Here is a 20,208-nt window from a genome sequence, read left to right as displayed (position 1 = left end):
GTGGGTGTGTGTGGGTGTGTGTGGGTGTGTGTGAGTGTGTGTGAGTGTGTGTGGGTGTGTGTGAGTGTGTGTGGGTGTGTGTGAGTGTGTGTGGGTGTGTGTGAGTGTGTGTGGGTGTGTGTGGGTGTGTGTGGGTGTGTGTGAGTGTGTGTGAGTGTGTGTGTGAGTGTGTGTGTGAGTGTGTGTGAGTGTGTGTGAGTGTGTGTGAGTGTGTGTGAGTGTGTGTGAGTGTGTGTGGGTGTGTGTGGGTGTGTGTGAGTGTGTGTGAGTGTGTGTGGGTGTGTGTGAGTGTGTGTGTGTGTGTGTGTGGGTGGGAGGGAGATAGACTCAGCACAGCAAACAGTCACGCAAAAGAAAATAATCAGGAAGTGCAGTTAATATATTTATTGACTGGTGAAATACAATTCAAGGCTGCTGCAGTACATCCACTGTTTTGTCATTTCAAATATTTTCACAAAACAATTATATATTTTAAAAGCTACAGTTTGCAGTGCAAAAGCACACCATGAAAAACCCCATTTGTAGGTGAAAAATGGTAGAATAAAATAATCTACATTAAAAAAAAATGTTTTTGAACATATCAAAGTTCCAAGCTTTTGCAGTGTCTAAAAAAAAAATGAATACATAAATCAAATATGTAGGGATGGGAATTTTAAACGTTTAAAACGTATAAACTCTATAGTGGTAAAATATTTAATAATATGCTAGACGTATAACCGGTCATGTGACAAATGTCACCAAAACGCATATTTTTTTATGCATTAACTTTAGTAATTTATCATCTGTAAGTGTCACATATGACACTGCTCTAGTGTCACAGTAAGGGCAAATATTATAAAAAAGGAAGGGGTTTGGCAATTGCCTCCAAGTAGCTTTTCTAATTGGAGCAACAGAAAGATTGACACTGGGGCGGGTTTTATTCTCGGTCGATCTGGTGCATCATTTGTGCACTGTGTGTGTTCATGCCTGTAGAAGGTGTGGTATGGTATCAATTCCACGGCGGGGTTAAATAATGTTAATGACCAGCATTTTTTTCTGAGTTTGTGCTATATTTAAAATGACATCTCTAAACAAAGGAAGCCACGTTTGGAAGTTTTTTGAGGAAGGGGACGCGAAAACCGTGGTATGTAAATAATTATGCCAAACAAAATTGCCGTACCACAAAAACTTTGTGTCTGGTACCGGTAGTTAACTGTATTTTGTATTTGCTTGCGATTGTAAGTCGCCCTGGATAAGGGCGTCTGCTAAGAAATAAATAATAATAATAATAATAATAATAATAATAATAATAATAATAATAGTAAATAATAAATAGGAATAGTCAAGCTTTTACATATTTAACAAAAATCTAGATCTTGGGAAGAATGTATTTAGTATAGTTAACATGTTGTGTTTGTATTTTCTCTTATGTGTCTGAAACGAGTATGTCCGACGCACATTAATAACACACATATTATTTACCCACTTATAGTATATTTATGAACTAAAATACATTTCAAAATAAACACTAATGTACAGTAAGCTTGTCTATTGTTATAACTATTTATAGTAGTACACTTGGTTTATGGTAACCACACTTTCATGTTTCAAATGTTAAAAAAGTGCAATAGGAATAAAGCAATAGAATATGTAAAAAATGTGTGCCTTTATAAAATGCATGTTTTATTGTAGCCCGAGCTCTGAATGCTACTGTTTAGTAAAGCCACTCATTGGTGCATGTATGTATATACATGTTGCATTCGATTTGGTTTATCAGTGTTTTGCTAAATTCACTTCTTGCAGAATGTACAGTATAAACTTATCAAAATACAAATACCAAGTAAAATATGTATGTGATGTGTTCAGTTTAAAGCTTTAAATCAGTATCTGACAATTATTGATATGCAATATTGAAAATCAGCCCAAAAAAATAATCTGTTAGTGCAACCCTTTCTACACACTTGTGACTGAAAGCAAGAGTTACAGTATATCTCTTTAAAACTGGAGTAACTTATGGCCTAACCAATTTCGAGCACTGGCAAGAACAGCCTTGAGAGTGGAACACTGCACACTCACCTGCAGTATACAGTGGGATACAACACCCTCAGGTACCTCAGGAAACTTCTGGCACAGGTCATGTAACACCTGGGTATCAATCTGCTGGCTTCCCTGGGCCATTCGTGTTTTGCCTGGTCAGGACTAATTGCTCGGTTATGCAGTTTCAGGCCTCAGTGGCAGCAGCACTTCTCCCTCCTCTCAAGCATCTTCTGTGAAACAAAATTGGTAAAATAAAGGTTTATATTGTGCAACTGCTGCAACAAATGGTCATGGTCTGATGCTTTATGGACTCAAACACTGCAGAGAGCCTTTCAACAAATGGAGATTACTGCAGTAAATATAGCAATATAGTTATCTTGGCTACTGAACTGTAATCAATGAATACTTACTCAGTGGATACATTAAACTAATTGCAGGTTACCTACTGAATGCAATTAACTCAATGCCCCACCAATAGTACCCTTGGGAGAACAATGCCTCTTGCATACATACATATATAGTACTGGAATCTCAAAACTTCAAAAGCCTGTTGTACAAAATGTGCATGATATCCCTTACTCTCGTAAACCCTGAACTATGAGGTCTCAGTCAAGCTCTGCCTTCTAGTAAATACTGTAGCAGCAGCGTTATTTTATTTCGAGCTTGCAGGAAACAGCAGATCTTGGAGGAAAAACAGTCTTTTTATCAAGTCTTAACTCAACATGCCATTCTAATCTTGGAGTAGAAGATAAAACCAATATGTTTTCCTGTGGAGTGAAAGAAATTCACTTCTGAATCAGTTGCACTTGAATCGTTGTACTACAGACAGTAAACAATGTATTCAGTCTCAACTGTCATGAATATTATAATTGATTTTTATAATTACAGAAAAAGTAAACTGAAACCTAAATAAATGAATTAAGAACTTGCCCCAAGCTGAAAGTGAAAGACTCATTTTCACACATGACAACAGTTACTTATTATAAGCTCCTCTATTTTAAAACTTCCTTCATAGCATGATTAAAACAGAAAGTAGATTCTGTCCAAGTTTACATTCTAGATTCACACTGCCATTTCAAATATTACAACAGTGCAATCACTGTACTACTAATTACAGGTCATGGAAAAAAAATGGATACAATGAGCAAAACTTTTTAATAAAATGTACTGGTACTGTAGATTAATGTATTCAAAAAGATATTTCTGCTATTGCAATATTTAACAAATGATTTGTCACTAGATTTTAAGGAGATGTTTGAAGTGAAGAGTTGTTGGGCTTTGCATAGTTTCCTCTCCATCAAAATTACCAGGATTAAATAGAATTATCTATTATGGACATCTGACAATGCGACAATAGAGAACAGTTCAAGGAGAACTGTGGGCATGCAGGTTTGCTCAAATGGTAAAAAAAGTAATTAATTAATAAATAAATAAATTAATAAATAAATAAAATAAAATTAACCATATGGGCCGACGAGGTACGGTTCAGCCTAGCAATAGTATACAGGGTTTGCAGTAGTATGCAGAGCATTATAACTACACAAAATATTACATTTACAGCAGTGCACAACCATGTATTTCATTTATTTTTTCCTGTAAAGCCAAGAGCTACATTAAGACAAAATTCATTTGCACACTTAAACTTTCGAGCATACACATCCTTATTTCCAGGTGATTTCTACATGCTAGGTTGTTGAAGAAGGTACTACTGTACAGTAGGAAGTGAAATGTTAGGTTATCATCATAACCCTGGTTCCCTGAAATAGGAATATTAACCATTACAAAATGGGTGTTTCCCTTTAAGATACCCGAACTGAAAACTCCATACCAAAGATTCTCGCTAGTGCAGGGTGGAGCTGCTGAGGCTCCGCCCCCACAACCACAAAACAGCAGAGCGCCCTACAAGCATTGCCATTTTCTTCAGAGATTGTTACCATGAACGCAGCGACCCCAAAGTTAATGGTTAATATTCCTATTTCATGGAACCAGGGTTTCAAGTAGGGAATATTAACCATTACAAAATGGGCGAGTATACCCAAGCAGTTGCAAGGACGTGGCATACAACCCAATTGCAAGCTAGTAACCGCTTGTGTCACTGTTTTCTGCCAATTCTGAGCTGATGGCACTGCTGGACATCTTCCGATTGCAAAGGGAAGTAAGCATGATGTGTCTTTCATCTGCTGCAGTAAGTTTCCTTGGTCGACCACTGCGTCTACGGTCCTCAACGTTGCCCGTTTCTTTGTGCTTCTTCAAAAGAGCTTGGACAGCACATCTGGAAACCCCTGTCTGCCTTGAAATTTCTGCCTGGGAGAGATCTTGCTGATGCAGTATAACTACCTTGTGTCTTGTTGCTGTGCTCAGTCTTGCCATGGTGTATGACTTTTGACACTAAACTGTCTTCAGCAACCTCACCTTGTTAGCTGAGTTTGGCTGTTCCTCACCCAGTTTTATTCCTCCTACACAGCTGTTTCTGTTTCAGTTAATGATTGTGTTTCAACCTACATATTGAATTGATGATCATTAGCACCTGTTTGGTATAATTGTTTAATCATACACCTGACTATATGCCTACAAAATCCCTGACTTTGTGCAAGTGTACCTAGAAGAATTGATGCTGTTTTGAAGGCAAAGGGTGGTCACACCAAATATGGATTTGATTTAGATTTTTCTTCTGTTCACTCACTTTGCATTTAGTTAATTGATAAATATAATCTATTAACATGTCTATTTTTGAAAGCATTCTTACTTTACAGCATTTTTTCACACCTGCCTAAAACTTTTGCACAGTACTATATATATATATATATATATATATATATATATATATAGTGCCGTGAAAGTATTTGCCCAGTCTGATTTTCTGCATTTTTGCACATTTTTCACATTGAATTTGGTCAGATTTTTTTGTGGGTTGTAGTAGTATATAGAGGGAGTCTGAGAGGTAAAAATGACAAAGTTTGGTGCTTCTTTCATTTGTTAGGTGTGCAAGGTAATCAAACATGCAATCTTCAGGTGTGAAAGTTATTGCCCCCCCTAGTTAACGCAACCCAATTAAAGGGATAATTAAGGTCAGCTGTTTGAGTACTTTGGTTAACAACCAGGCCTGATTTGGGCCAGCCCTGCCCAACAGAAATCAGACTAAACTTTGGCCCTTACCATCAGAGTGAAGTTGTCAGCACACAAGTTCTAGAGGCACATCATGCCACGAACAAAAGAAATTCCTGAAGACCTCCGGAAAAAAGTTGTTGATGCCTATCAGTCTGGAAAGGCGTACAAAGCCATTTCTAAGGCTCTGGGGCTCCACCGAACCACAGAGTAGCAAGGCGGAAACCATTGCTCACTAAGAAGAACATGAATGCTTGTCTCAAGTTTGCCAAAAAGCACCTGGACGATCCTCAAGAGTTCTGGAACAATGTTCTATGGACAGATGAGTCAAAAGTGGAACTTTCTGGCCGACATGGGCCCCCGTTATTTCTGGCGAAAACCAAACACTGCATTCCACAGTAAGAACCTCATACCAAGCATGGTGGTGGTAGTGTCATGGGGATGCTTTGCTGCATCAGGACCTGGACGCCTTGCCATCATTGAAGGAACCATGAATTCTGCTCTGTATCAGAAAATTCTACAGGAGAATGTCAGGCCATCCGTCCATTAGCTGAAGCTGAGGCGCAGCTGGGTCATGCAGCAAGACAATGATCCGAAACACACAAGCAAGTCTACATCAGAATGGTTGAAGAACAAGAAATATAAAGTTTTGGAATGGCCTTGTCAAAGTCCAGACCTAAACCCCATTGAGATGTTGTGGCAGGACCTGAAAACGAGCAGTTCATGCTCGAAAACCAACACATGTCACTGAGAGTATGGAGGAGTGGGCCAAAATTCCTCCACGGCGCTGTGAGAGACTAATGAATAACTACAGGAAGCGTTTGGTTGCAGTTATTGCTGCTAAAGGTGGCGTAACCAGTTACTGAGTCTAAGGGGGCGATTACTTTTTCAAACGGGAGCATTGGGTGTTGCATAACTTTCTTTAATAAATAAATGAAATATGTATCAAATTTGTGTGTTATTTGTTCACTCAGGGTCCCTTTATCTAATATCAGGTTTTGGTTGAAGATCTGATAACATTCAGTGTCAAGAATATGCAAAAATACAGAAAAATCAGACAGTGGGCAAATACAAAACACTGAAACTCTAAATCAATTATTGTAAGGTGACATTGGTTTTATGTTGGGAAATATTTTTAAGAAAAATAAAAAACTGAAATATCTTGCTTTGCATAAGTATTCAACCCCTGTGCTGTGGAAGCTCCCAGTTTACACCGATGAAAGAAATTGCCCTAACGAGGACATAATTACCTTACCATTGGCCTCCACCTGTGAACCATTAAAGTTGCTGTCACATTTTCTGGATAAAAACTCCACTGTTGAAGGATCATTGGTCAGGCTGTGAATCTGAAGGAAAATGAAGACCAAAGAGCATTCTACAGAAGTTAGAGATAAAGTAATACAAAATGCATAGATTAGGGAAAGGGTACAAAATAATATCCAAGTCTTTGGATATCCCAGTGTGCACAGTTGGATCAATAATCAGGAAGTGGAAGCTGCATCACACCACCCAGGCACTGCCAAGAAAAGGCTGTCTCTCAAAACTCAGCGCTCAAACAAGAAGGAGACTTGTGAGAGAAGCCTCAGAGAGGCCAACAATCACTTTGAAGGAGCTACAAAGTTCAGTGGCTGGGAGTGGAGTAATGGTGCACTAGTCAACCATATCAAGAGCTCTGCGTAACACTGGCCTGTATGGGAGGGTGGCAAGAAAGAAGCAGTTACTCAAAAAGTACCATCTGAAAGCACATCTGGAGTTTGCCAGAAAGCATGAGAGTGACGCAGCTGCGATGTGGGAAAAGGTTTTGTGGTCAGATGAGACCAAGATAGAGCTTTTTGGCCAAAACTCAAAGCGCTATGTGTGGCGCAAGCCTAACACTGCCCATCCTTCAAGACACACCATCCCTACAGTGAAGTATGGTGGTGGCAGCATCATGCTATGGGGATGCTTCTCATCAGCAGGGACTGGGCATCTTGTTAAAATTGAAGGAAGAATGGATGGAGCAAAATACAGGGAAATACTGCAAGAGAAGCTGCTTCAGTCCGCTAAAAAACTGAAGCTTGGGAGGAAATTCACCTTTCAGCAGGACAATGATCCCAAGCACAAGGCCAAAGCAACATTGCAGTGGCTCAAGAACAAAAAGGTCAATGTCCTACAGTGGCCCAGTCAAAATCCTGATCTCAATCCCACTGAGAATCTGTGGCACTATTTGAAATTGCGGTCCACAAGTCCCCAAAAGACTTAAAGCTGTTATTGCAGCGAAAGGTGGCTCTACCAAATATTAGTGTGGGGGTTGAATACTTATGCAAGCAAGATATTTCAGTTTTTTATTTTTCTTAAAAATATTTCCCAACATAAAACCAATGTCACCTTACAATAATTGATTTTGAGTTTCAGTGTTTTAAAATAGAATATCAAACAGAACGAAATTTCAATGTACCATTTGTAATTCAGTAATATGAGAGAATTGGTCAGGGGTCTGAATACTTTTGCAAGGCACTGTATATATAAACAAGCTTATAAACAAGCTAAAAAGCGCTAACAATAGATAAAGATACACTTCACTCTCAGGAGTAATCGGCACGGCTGAAAAAAGAAAATGGCAATGCCTGTAGGCGCGCTGCTGTTTTGTGGTTGTGGGGCGGAGCCTCATCAGCGCCACCGTGCTCTAGCGAGAATCTTTGGTATACAGTTTTCAGTTCGGGTGTCTTAAAGGGAAACACCCATTTTGTAATGGTTACTATTCCCTAAGGGAACTGAGGATTTTCACTTCAGGAAAAACATACTGTAATCCAAGGGCAAAGATTTATCAAATCCATTTCCTAATGGTTAAAAAAAAAACAGGACAAAAGATTGACTGCAGTATTCTCACTGTGATTCATATTGTTTTTTAAATTTTTTTTTTATCATCCTTCCTGTGTACCGTCTTATACAGTCTGTGTACTGTATTATTATTACACAGCCCTATCAAAATCCATCGTAGAAGATTAGTGTGTCACTGATCTACAGGTTGTCTGAATACAGTGGAGCAGACGACAAAACAGTGTACAGTCATTATACAGACGTGCTCAAATTTGTTGGTACCCTTACAGCTCATTGAAATAATGCTTCATTCCTCCTGAAAAGTGATGAAATTAAAAGCTATTTTATCATGTATACTTGCATGCCTTTGGTATGTCATAGAATAAAGCAAAGAAGCTGCAAAAAGAGATGAATTATTGCTTATTCTATAAAGATATTCTAAAATGGCCTGGACACATTTGTTGGTACCCCTTAGAAAATATAATAAATAATTGGATTATAGTGATATTTCAAACTAATTAGTTTCTTTAATTGGTATCACACATGTCTCCAATCTTGTAATCAGTCATTCAGCCTATTTAAATGGAGAAAAGTAGTCACTGTGCTGTTTGGTATCATTGTGTGCACCACACTGAACATGGACCAGAGAAAGCAAAGGAGAGAGTTGTCTGAGGAGATCAGAAAAAAAATAGACAAGCATGACCATCTCCAAGCAGCTTGATGTTCCTGTGACAACAGTTGCAAATATTATTAAGAAGTTTAAGGTCCATGGAACTGTAGCCAAGCTTCCTGGGCGCGGCCGCAAGAGGAAAATCGACCCCAGATTGAACAGAAGGATAGTGCGAATGGTAGAAAAAGAACCAAGGATAACTGCCAAAGAGATACAAGCTGAACTCCAAGGTGAAGGTACGTTTCTGATCGCACCATCCGTTGCTTTTTGAGCGAAAGTGGGCTCCATGGAAGAAGACCCAGGAGGACTCCACTTTTGAAAGAAAAACATAAAAAAGCCAGACTGGAATTTGCTAAAATGCATATTGACAAGCCACAATCCTTCTGGGAGAATGTCCTTTGGACAGATGAGTCAAAACTGGAGCTTTTTGGCAAGTCACATCAGCTCTATGTTCACAGACGAAAAAATGAAGATTTCAAAAGAAAAGAACACCATACCTACAGTGAAACATGGAGGAGGCTCGGTTATGTTTTGGGGCTACTTTGCTGCGCCTGGCACAGGGTGCCTTGAATCTGTGCAGGGCACAATGAAATCTCAAGACTATCAAGGCATTCTGGAGCCAAACGTACTGCCCAGTGTCAGAAAGCTCTGTCTCAGTCGCAGGTCATGGGTCCTCCAACAGGATAATGACCCAAAACACACAGCTAAAAGCACCCAAGAATGGATAAGAACAAAACATTGGACTATTCTAAAGTGGCCTTCTATGAGTCCTGATCTGAATCCTATCGAACATCTATGGAAAGAGCTAAAACTTGCAGTCTGGAGAAGGCACCCATCAAAGCTGAGACAGCTGGAGCAGTTTGCTCAGGAAGAGTGGGCCAAACTACCTGTTAACAGGTGCAGAAGTCTCATTGAGAGCTACAGAAAACGTTTGATTGCAGTGATTGCCTCTAAAGGTTGTGCAACAAAATATTAGGTTAGCGGTCCCATCATTTTTGTCCATGCCATTTTCATTTGTTTTATTATTTACAATATTATGTTGAATAAAAAATCAAAAGCAAAGTCTGATTCAAATGGAAGAAACCGACAAAGATTGGTAATTTTTGGGACTTAGGGTTAGGGCAATGTTATATAAAAATAATTTAGTACGGTAGTTAAATTAGTCAGGATTTGAGAGATTAATAAAAATGGTTTTGCTTTGGACATAAAATGTTAACAGTTAACAGTAATGAACAACCATCTTTCAGATAGAAATGATAAATCTAAATACTTTAAAATGTACCAAACTATAATAATAGTCTACTCTATTCTGACTGCCCAGCCTCATCAAAAATCGATTCCTTTGGAATCTACCAAGCTCTCTCCCTCCTCCTCAGCCAAGAACCTTGGAATAACCCTGGACCCCTGCCTCTCCTACTCTCAGCACATCTCCACTCTAGCACGAACCTGCCGATTCTTCCTGAGCATCATGAAGAATCTGACTCTCTCACCAACTACTCCACGGAACTCCTTGTCCAGGCCCTGGTACTCTCCCGCCTAGACTACTGCAACTCCCTCCTGGCAGGCCTCCCTGTGCCCGCCACCCGTCCATTCCAGCACATCCAGAACTCCACTGCTCGTCTGGTGTTCTCTGCCTCGCTTCTCCCATGCTACTCCACTGCTCTGCTCACCACTCCTCAGCACCGCTCGCATCCAGTTCCCGCCTACCGATGCCTTGACCTGACTGCACCCAGCTACCTCTAGACTCTCATCTCTCCCTACACCCCCACCCGATCTCTCCACTCCGCCTGCACAAGAAGACTGGCTGTACATCCTCTACGCTGTCCTGCCCTGCCTCCAGAGCCCACTCCTTCTCCACCCTCACCCTGTGGTGGTGGAACGACCTTCCTACGGATGTCAGGACTGTCCAGTCCCTGACCACCTTCCGGCACCTCCTCAAGACGCACCTCTTCAGACAACACCTGTAAAACTCAACTCTTCCCTTCTGGACAACATAGCACTCTGCCTTATAATGCACTTTTACTTGCACTTATCTGCTCCCTATTTTACTGTATTTAATCCTGCACTTAACCCAATCTGTAGTATTTTGTATTTCACTTGAACTCGTATCTAACCGTGATGTAACTATCAACACTGGTACCTGCTCTTGAACTGCCCCAATATCAAATTGTACTGTGTTTTGTATTTGCTCTTATTAGGACTGAAGTCATTGTATTTTGTATCTTGCTCTTAATTGTACTGTAATTCTTGATATGTATTTCGCCCTGGGTAAGGGTGTCTACTAAGAAAATAATAATAATAATAATAATAATAATAATAATAATAATAATAATAATAATAATTAATTAATTAATATAAATAAATAAAAGTCCTTACAGTAGCAAGTGTATTTGGAAATGTTGTACAATATGTGACTTGAGAGTACATAGAAACTGGATGTCATCCTGCCTGTTACAGACTGGCATTCAGTACGTTTACATGACAAAATGTTTTTGGAAAACTGAAATCAGAAAACTGATTTTCTTAAAACGTCACTTTTCTGTGTTTACATGATTAACGATAGAAAATCTAATTAGAATTCAACTGTATACATGGATTGCACATGTGCAGTACGCTATCGGAATAAGTTTTCCGAAAAGTGTGTTTACATGACATACCTTTTATTAGTTTTCGGAATTTAATTTAAGTGCTTTAGTTTATTTTACCTTTGTACCTTTAATCTACTGGAGAATGAAAAAAAAAAGTTTCCATGGATGAACAAATATGCTGACAGAGGACCAAATGAAACATACATAGCTTTATCATAATTGTGAAATAACTGAAATAATGGATACATTAATTCTCAATATGCACCCTTTAAAACACACATTACAACCACCCTTTTCTTAAAACAATGTATTTACCTGAATGTAGCTCAAAATGAGTTTTGAATTGAGTTTGAATTTGTTTTAAGGCTGATCCCACCACACCCCACCCCAATATGCCTCAGACAAGACCCTGAGCAATGTAATTTAATGTGAACAAAGCATGTCTGTTTCTTCTTAAATTTGTTTTTTCGTGGGTTGGACTCCATGGATGCTGTGGTAACTGTACATTCTGGATAACTACCTAACAAGTGCGAGGAAGCAGCAGCAACATCTGCATTTTACCACATCAAAAATATCTTTATTAACAAAAAAAAATTGCAACACACAGGAACACCAACATCTTACTACATTACCTGCTTGATACAAAACTATGGTGCCAAGTATTTCACAATTAATCTGCAGCACCTGCCCTTGGGGGGGTTGAATGAGTCAAAGCTTACCAACATCTCTTTAAAACTGTGGTTGAGGACCATTACATTTAAGTATTTGTTGCAATGAATCTTGCAAACATCTTACTAAAACTGGCAGCCAACAAAAAGCCACTTTTATGGGTACTTTTTTCCCTGACACTTTGAAAGCATGCATCACCAAGCACCAGACGGAAATGAGCAAAACCCCTGAACGTGTATGCACATTCACTTTAAATTGTAACCTAAATGTTCGAACTGTACGATCTGGTATGAACTCCTTTTGGAAATTAATCTTCTACAAACTGATCATTCTTTCAGTCAAACAATACTGATAAATTATCCGGCCCCAATAAATCCACTTCCTACAGCAGTTGAGTAAACTTCCCTCTTTGTTGATCATGATCAAGAGATTCTGCAATGCAATGGGTACCTGAGCTATATTGGTTAGCCACATTTGGTTAACCAATGTAGGTCAGAATTGATTTTTGTTTACTACAACATTTAATTATTAAAATTAAACTATGCAGCCAACCTTACTATAAAGCAGACAAATTGAACAGTAAATGTTTCATATAGGGGCATTAGTGAAGGGTTAATAGCAATAGCATTGGACTGTTGCAAGGTAATAATGCAACTCATGAGTCAATACATTTGAACAAGGGACTTCCATTATTATAGAGGAGCACATCACAGAAATACCATTAAAATGTATTTAGCCACAGTATGTTTAGGAGTCTACTTAATCGCAGAGAATTTGCATACTTTTTGCAGGTAGGTTATGGAATAAAATTAGAATTTCGCATACATTTCGCAGACCTGTTGAAACATCAAAATAAACCTAAGTAGATAATATTCCAGAGTACTATAAAAGCCTAAAAATAGTGATACTTGCTTCCTTACTAAAACGGAGTGCTGCCATTTAATAATGGCAAGCATGCAACACCCCCCAGCTACTGACATTTTCTGTCGGTGTTGTGAAGACTTGCCCATACATTGAGACTGCACATTCTGCATCCACTGAATTGGTTGAAAGTGTAAGGCAGATGCGGAAATCAATTCGAAACAGTCCCAAAACTCGGTTACCCTCTGGCATTCTTTAATAAAGGCCATATATGCAGCATGTTTGTTGTCATGTTGTTTGTCCCATCCAAGAATTTATTTTATTAGTACAGTCTGCTAAATAAATAAACTAACAGTCAAAAGAAAGAATTCTAACTGCGTCTAAAAAGTAAGCAGCAGGTTGTTTGAAGTGAGGTGGTTGTGCTAGATCGTACCCGTGGTACTGACTTAACTTGGTTCCAACCAATAGGAATACTTTGTCTGCGCGGACTTGTTTGTTTTCTGAAAGCTGTTATTTCTTTAACGTTTTGTTTTGTTTAGCAGCCTCTGTAGTATTCTTTTGTTTAATGTGCAATTATGGAGCAAAATAGCGATTGATCGTATTTTCTCCAAAGTCACATTACAACATGTGAAAAACAAATTTACCTCCATCTGCATGTAGAAGATTTTAGCAACCTAAATCGGAATAACAATGCAACACTGACTTGTACAGGTCACAGAAAACCCATTACACACACACTGATGTGAACAATGTTATTTGTCTAAGGTATTTTTTTTTTTTTTGACAAAGTGCAATGCACACACAGGACGGCGAAGGAATTAAAAAAAAAAAAAAAAAAAGCCTATCTACAGAATTAAGATACGCAGTTAGCGATTACTTGCGGTGTGCAGTAGTTAATTTAAATTAGGTTCCTTTTTTTTTCTCTTCTCCATACTAGTCCAGTATGCATTGGCCCCTAAAGAGGTAAATTTTGCAGTGACCCCTCAATTTCCTTATTTCCGCGAAAACGCAAATTAGGTAGACCCCGAAGTATGTTTGTCTGAAATAATCATTGTAGTCAATTGAAACAGTTAACATTTTGAGCGCAGTGATCGGGCACCCACGTGAACTGTTTCATCAGTAAACGGTGGTAGTAAAACAGGCATCCTCTCAGTTGTACTTTATTGCCTGTTCCATTATTGAGTTATACGTTGTTGAGTTGTTTTAAAATAGTTATTGTTATATTTATTATTATTTATTTCTTAGCTTCTTAGACTTACAAATATTACAAGATATCACATTGTTTTTACATACAATCACCCATTTATACAGTTGGGTTTTTACAGGAGCAATCTAGGTAAAGTAGCTTGCTCAAGGGTACAGCAGCAGTGTCCCCTACCTGGAGTCCAGAGCCCTAACCACTACTCCACATTGCTGCCCAAACACCATACTTATAGAACTTACACCGTCCATTTTTTTTTTTTTTTAAATACTTTATTTTACCTTACTTTTCCTGTCTTTTCCTTTTACTGCTATATTTAGAAGGGTATACATACATACATACATACATACACATACATACATACATACATACATAAATAAATAAAATAAAAAGTAAACTATGTATGTCATTTGACATTTTTAGGCTTTTTCTTTTCTTGTGATGGAAGTTATGTCCAAGTCAAAATTATAGCTATGTCAAAAGATCTCTTTCCTACATAAAGTATTGTAAATTGCATGAACATCACTCTTAAATGTAGGCATCAGAACCAGAAAAATAATTCTTTGCTCTGTATTTGCTGCTTGGTGTTACTCAAAAATCCGTACACAGTTGGGCCAGAACACATACTGTAAAAATGGTTGTATAAGACGCACTAGCTTGCAATATTTTATTCCATTAATATTTTTACAGTGCTGTTTTTCATTTTTAGTTAAACTGCTAGAAACTATTAAGTTTTTCAAAATTTCTAAATAATTTGTTCAAGTAAATCATATCTGTATTAACATATCTTATTTTAGCTTATCATGTACCCAAACACTTCAATAACATATCTTCTCTGCTTTAATGAACAGTTGCAGCTGCACTGGCTTTTTACAAATGTGTTGTATTAATATCACTTTTAAATAAGTATTAAAACAGAGCTGTTTCCATCAAATTAAAGCACAAAAAAAAAAAAAAACCCCAAAAATAAACCACACAGTCCACCATCTAATAACCAGTAAACAAAACATCTTAGTGTTGCATACAGTGTTGTACCAGTGTATTAGTCGCTCCCCCCTTTTATGGGCCCTGCAGAAATGCCTAGAAAATCGACTTGTACAACGGTTCTTATGGTACATTTACATTAGGTTTTCCATAAGGCTGCAAATCTACGTTGGGATTACCACTTAAACTATCAAAGACTCCTTCAATGAAAAAGTATACTTAATTAAATGTTTACAATCATCTTTTATTTAATTTGTGTATTTATTTTAAATTGAATACGATATCTGCCTACAGTATTTAGATGAAGTAGTGTGCAATGCATCTACTGTAGATACTACAAATGCTGAAACTTTATGAAAATTAAAGACTCTTATAAAACAAGCGATTTTCCAGTTACATTTTAGAAAAATACCACGCTGTAAGATTTTTATTTTTGCTTACCGTTTAAGCATTTAAAGTCTTAGGTCCATATTTTCAAAGCATTTCCTCCTTTCTTTAAATAACTCCTATTTTCTGAAAGGAGGAAAAATCATGTTAATGTTACATAATGAAAAACAAAACACAGAGAGTGCTTAAGAAATATATAACTTTGTTGATTGATTCTAGTTTTGTATTTTACCTAAAAAAAAAAGTTAGACTGGAGGAAACACTTTGAAAATATGTCTGTTACAGCCTTAATGTTCCTCCGATCCGTATTCAAGTGCCAATGCAGGTTTACTGTACTGTACTTTGATGACCTGGCTAAGACAATGATGCTGACTGATATGACATTTTACCTTTGATTTCCTCAATCATGAAATTGAGGAAATCAAACAAGCAGACACTGTTAGTTAAGGCATATGGCTTTAATGTCGCTTTATAAATAAGTTAAATGTAAATAAAATAACGAAAATGAAGGACCATCTTTGTATAGAGCTACAATAAATCAACATATTCAAGCATGACTTCATGATTTTTTATTGTCATTATTACTAATTTTAGGCTAGAAAGATCATACTGCAAGCAAATGTTTGAATGACAAAGCATCAGGGAAAAAAAAACATTACTTTTTTTGCCATACGCCTCCTCTATTATCTGTGACTCGGCACGTTCATTACGCGTGATGTCATTCGGTCGGCTTGGCTCTTCAGTGCAACTCAAAGCTGGCTGGGCTCGGCACCGTCTCAGCTCGGGTGTAGCAGTGTAAGAACTCAAATCAATTTTCATTAAACTAGTGGTAGTAGTGGGGGGGGGGAACAGTTTACCTTATGGACGTTGCCTGATGTCCCTCAGGAAAATGCACAAATAATATTTTTTCTAGCTAGATTATTCTATTTACATGCCTTTTTCACCCTTGTCTGTCACTATTTTCTTTTCTATTGGAATACTGTTTGAATATACCTGAAGTTTATAGATAAGCTTCAAGTTCAAGTTTGTGGACGTTGTTTTTCACTTTGATAGAAGCCATGACTATAGAGCAGATAGTGTTAGAAAGTGGTACATCGTCAGAATGTGGTACGTGTACCAAAACTTGACTCGTGTAGTGTCTGAAAGCGGTATGATGTCAGATGTTGGTACAGGTGCAATCAATTGCAACCGAATATGTGTTTTCCTATTGTCAAAGAGGTACATTTACCATTAATTAAACATCATTTTTTGCAAACTTAAACTGGAAACTAGACAATCAATTTCTCTAAAAAGAAAAAGCAATTCGCGAGGAGTCCACTGCAAAGTTGCACAAGTAAAAAAAAATATTGCATATGATAAATATTCACATACTATTTTCTTAAATGGTGGAAAAATGATAAATGACATTGAAAATGATAAAAAATGATAAATTCAATTTAAAAAGATGTAAAGACCGAAAACAGCACAACGTACCAGATTTGAATGGGTGCTTCCCTGCTTTCTTAGTGGAAGTTGTTTAGGTACACGCGAGCAAGTGCAGTGCTCTGAGTACCACTTTTTAACGCATACCTGAAAATAACGCTACATAGGTAACAGAGGAGGCTGTGTGTTCCAGTGGTTAAAGAAACAGGCTTGTAACCAGGAGGTCCCCGGTTCAAATCCCACCTCAGCCACTGACTCATTGTGTGACCCTGAGCAAGTCACTTAACCTCCTTGTGCTCCGTCTTTCGGGTGAGACGTAGTTGTAAGTGACTCTGCAGCTGATGCATAGTTCACACACCCTTGTCTCTGTAAGTCGCCTTGGATAAAGGCATCTGCTAAATAAACAACTAATAATAATAATAATAATAATAATAATAATAACAAATAATAGGTAAGAAATTAAAGTTATTTTCACCTCTGACTATGGCATCTACTTTGACTTCAATTCGGGTAAAATCTGCCAATCGGACTTAGATGTTACCGGAACTGTATACATACTGTGTTCTTAAATAGTAAATTCAGTATTATTTGTATTTGTGAAACATGTTTCACTTTCATTGCATTTGCACTTTTATGAAGTCTGTAATACAATGATGCATTTACGAGATTGTGCTTCAGTTCATTTGATTTCAGATAATGTATTTCTCTTTTCTCTTTTACACAAAAACATATTATATTTATGTATATCCCCTTTGTGTAGGTTCATAATGAAATAAAAACATGAAGTTCACACAGACAGATGTCTAAGTTGACGCTGCACAGCGTATTGTTAATGTGTTTTTCCCGCATCCATAATAAATTAATTTTCATTTTGGTAAAGTGTTATTAAGTCATTCTGCCGTTCTTTTTTGCTATCAATCAGTTCTTCTGTCACATCAGTCGGACATGCCTGTTCGATTTGAGTTTGACTTTAGTGCCTAGTTTTACACTGAATTTGCGAGGTGAATTCATTGACGTTGCTTGCAAACAGCGATGGCGTGTGCTAGGAACGAGTGGAGATTAGAAGCAAAGCACAGAACATTTAATCACACAGCGGCTTTCTGATATGAATGAAGCAGCTCTAAAAGTATGATTACTGATATGACCATTCTTTTTTCATTCATTTTTGTTTTCAGTAAACTCAAAATTATTGAGATGACCAATGTTCTATTGTTTTCAGTGCAAACAAATACATTATATTACAGAGATTCAGGGATCTCAGCAAAATCAAATTACGTATTTTTCAAGAATGCAGTTTTAGAAATTAAGGCTGAGGCGATGCATCGATGCAACGTATCGTTTGACAACTATTGATAGTCAAGCCTGTGCATCGCTTTTATTAAATATGGAATCTGCAATTATTTTTTGGATTAAGCGCAGAGTGTCTCTGCTCCCCTCAGGTCTGACTCACTGAATCTACATGTGATTGAGCTCACCTTCTCCCCCCAACACCGCCCCCTGCGGTGTAATGGGATTGGATCTGTGGAGGAGTCTTCAAAGTAACAGTCAGTTACGGCGTTGTGCTATAATTACAAATACTGTGCTGACCAAGCTACAATGTTTGGCAATTATTTTCTAAAGTATGACTAAAAGAAAAGTAAAGAAAGTAATGTTTGGGATACTGCGGTAACTAATTTGTGTGACCATTTAATTAGATGCAGAGGTAGCACTAGCCTTTAAAATGTGCATTTGTAAAAAGCATACCGTCTCAAAATCTACGTTTTCAACCAGAACATCTACGTTTCTACATATTGCATCAACATAGTTATGTTATTTTCCAGTGTAACTATTTCAGATTAATTAAGTTAACATGCAAAACAGTACACAGTATAAATAATGGTAGTAGAAACGGACAAATACAAGCTTACCATGAAACGTTTTCTTTTGAAAATCCCCCATTCACGACATATGTCTCTATGGGTAGCTGTCAACATCATAACTATTTACAATATCCAAAATGACTGGTGCTCTTTCCAAGTCTTAATAATTCTCAGGAGCTTCCACTGAAATTGTCGTAAGATTTATATGATCCTCACGTAAACGAGAGCGTTTACTAGACTGCACTCTGTTCCGACAGCTAAAACCTAGTTCTACTGGTACACAAGATACACATATTGTAATTGCAATACCAATACCAGGGACGTACACAGTGCTACATGGGATACTGAGACCGCCACGACTTTTCTGTTTTTAACATAAAGAGGATGCAGGGAGCAGTGGAACCATTTTTACATGTGGCACTGCATAAAACTACTTCGTAATATAAACAATTATTGGACAAGGATGAAAAGTGGAAATGTTGTCTTTCACATCTGCCTTTTAGAAATGCACTGCTGTTATGGTTTTGTGTTTTATTAATATGTCATGCGTATATAACGCAGAATTCTGCGTAAACGCGACCTCTGGAGATGACACCCTACAAAACTTAAAACAAATTCTGCATTTATTCATTTATTTTTTGTTTTTATTATTGTATTTTTTGTTGCTACAAATCAATAATATTTTAAAATGATGGATTTACTTTACACTCCATACTGACTATATATGCTGAAAAGAAAATTTGTCAGGACATCTATGTTGAACTGGTGGTGAAAATAACAAAAGCACAACAAGGCTAAGAAAAGGTAGATAGGGAGATGGAAAATAAAAAAAAGAAAATTATAAAGTCCTAAATATTACCAACTATGCTAAGAGTAATTTTGGGTTTTCAAAGGTGGTGATAATTTGAGTTTTGCCAGCTACAAAAGTTAATAAAAACATTCACCTTCGATCATTCACTATTAAAACCGAATTCCCAGTCCAGATGTATACCCCTCCATATCCAATATAAAAGTTAGTTTACTAAGGTACATTTTGCAGTTTTACCATGCTTTGCCTAATCTTACACCATAGTTTGTTTATGTATTTTTTTTTTTACTATGATTTGCAATAGTACTCTGTGCTTTTCCATGCTTGCCCGTGCATACCGTGTTTTCGCTTTGCTTTACTTCACTAAGCTCTTCCGTTTTAAAAAGAGATTACGCAGAGCTGCATGGTTTATTTGAAAATATTAAACATTCTTTCAAGCAGAGGGAATGCAAACAAAGTTAGACATATTAGGTTTATTGCTGATTCTAATGGATTGTATATTTTCTTAAAATACCTTCAATATATGTGGTTTAGACGACGGCGCACATAATTGTTTTCATTTTCACCGTAAAATGTGTTGCTAAGTTAGCACACCAAATATAATGGCATGAAGTTAATTTTTTAAAAATATATTTTAAGATAATTAGTAAAAAAGTCAGATAAAAAGAAAGGCAAACGTAGGATGCTTTGTTTAAGGTGTGCCAACAATGATCTTGTGCTGGTGTGATAAAGTCTTTCTTGCATATTATGCAAGACCTCCCTTCATTCAAAGGATTTGTAAAGTAATCCCACGAGGTTTTATTTCAGATTTTGCTGCGTTCCGTTGAACCTGTATGTGC

General features: G+C 37.4%; 1 protein-coding gene across 3 annotated transcripts in view; it reads right to left on the bottom strand.

The window, feature by feature from the left end:
- LOC117403068 (TGF-beta-activated kinase 1 and MAP3K7-binding protein 2-like) overlaps positions 1 to 20,208 on the bottom strand; it is a 61,852-nt gene that overhangs the window by 26,883 nt on the left and 14,761 nt on the right. For 2 of the 3 annotated variants that reach the window (XM_059023989.1, XM_059023992.1), the window contains exon 2: positions 2,056 to 2,246. In XM_059023989.1, coding sequence (XP_058879972.1) covers positions 2,056 to 2,157 — 102 coding nt within the window. In that variant the 5' untranslated portion in view covers positions 2,158 to 2,246. Of the gene's footprint in view, positions 1 to 2,055; positions 2,247 to 15,334; positions 15,407 to 20,208 lie in introns of all 3 variants that reach the window. The other variant, XM_059023990.1, reaches the window with a different exon arrangement.

This window comes from Acipenser ruthenus, chromosome 5 (assembly GCF_902713425.1).
Source record: "Acipenser ruthenus chromosome 5, fAciRut3.2 maternal haplotype, whole genome shotgun sequence".
In the NCBI taxonomy this organism is placed as follows: Eukaryota; Metazoa; Chordata; class Actinopteri; order Acipenseriformes; family Acipenseridae; genus Acipenser; species Acipenser ruthenus.
This window is presented reverse-complemented; position numbering and strand designations above follow the sequence as displayed.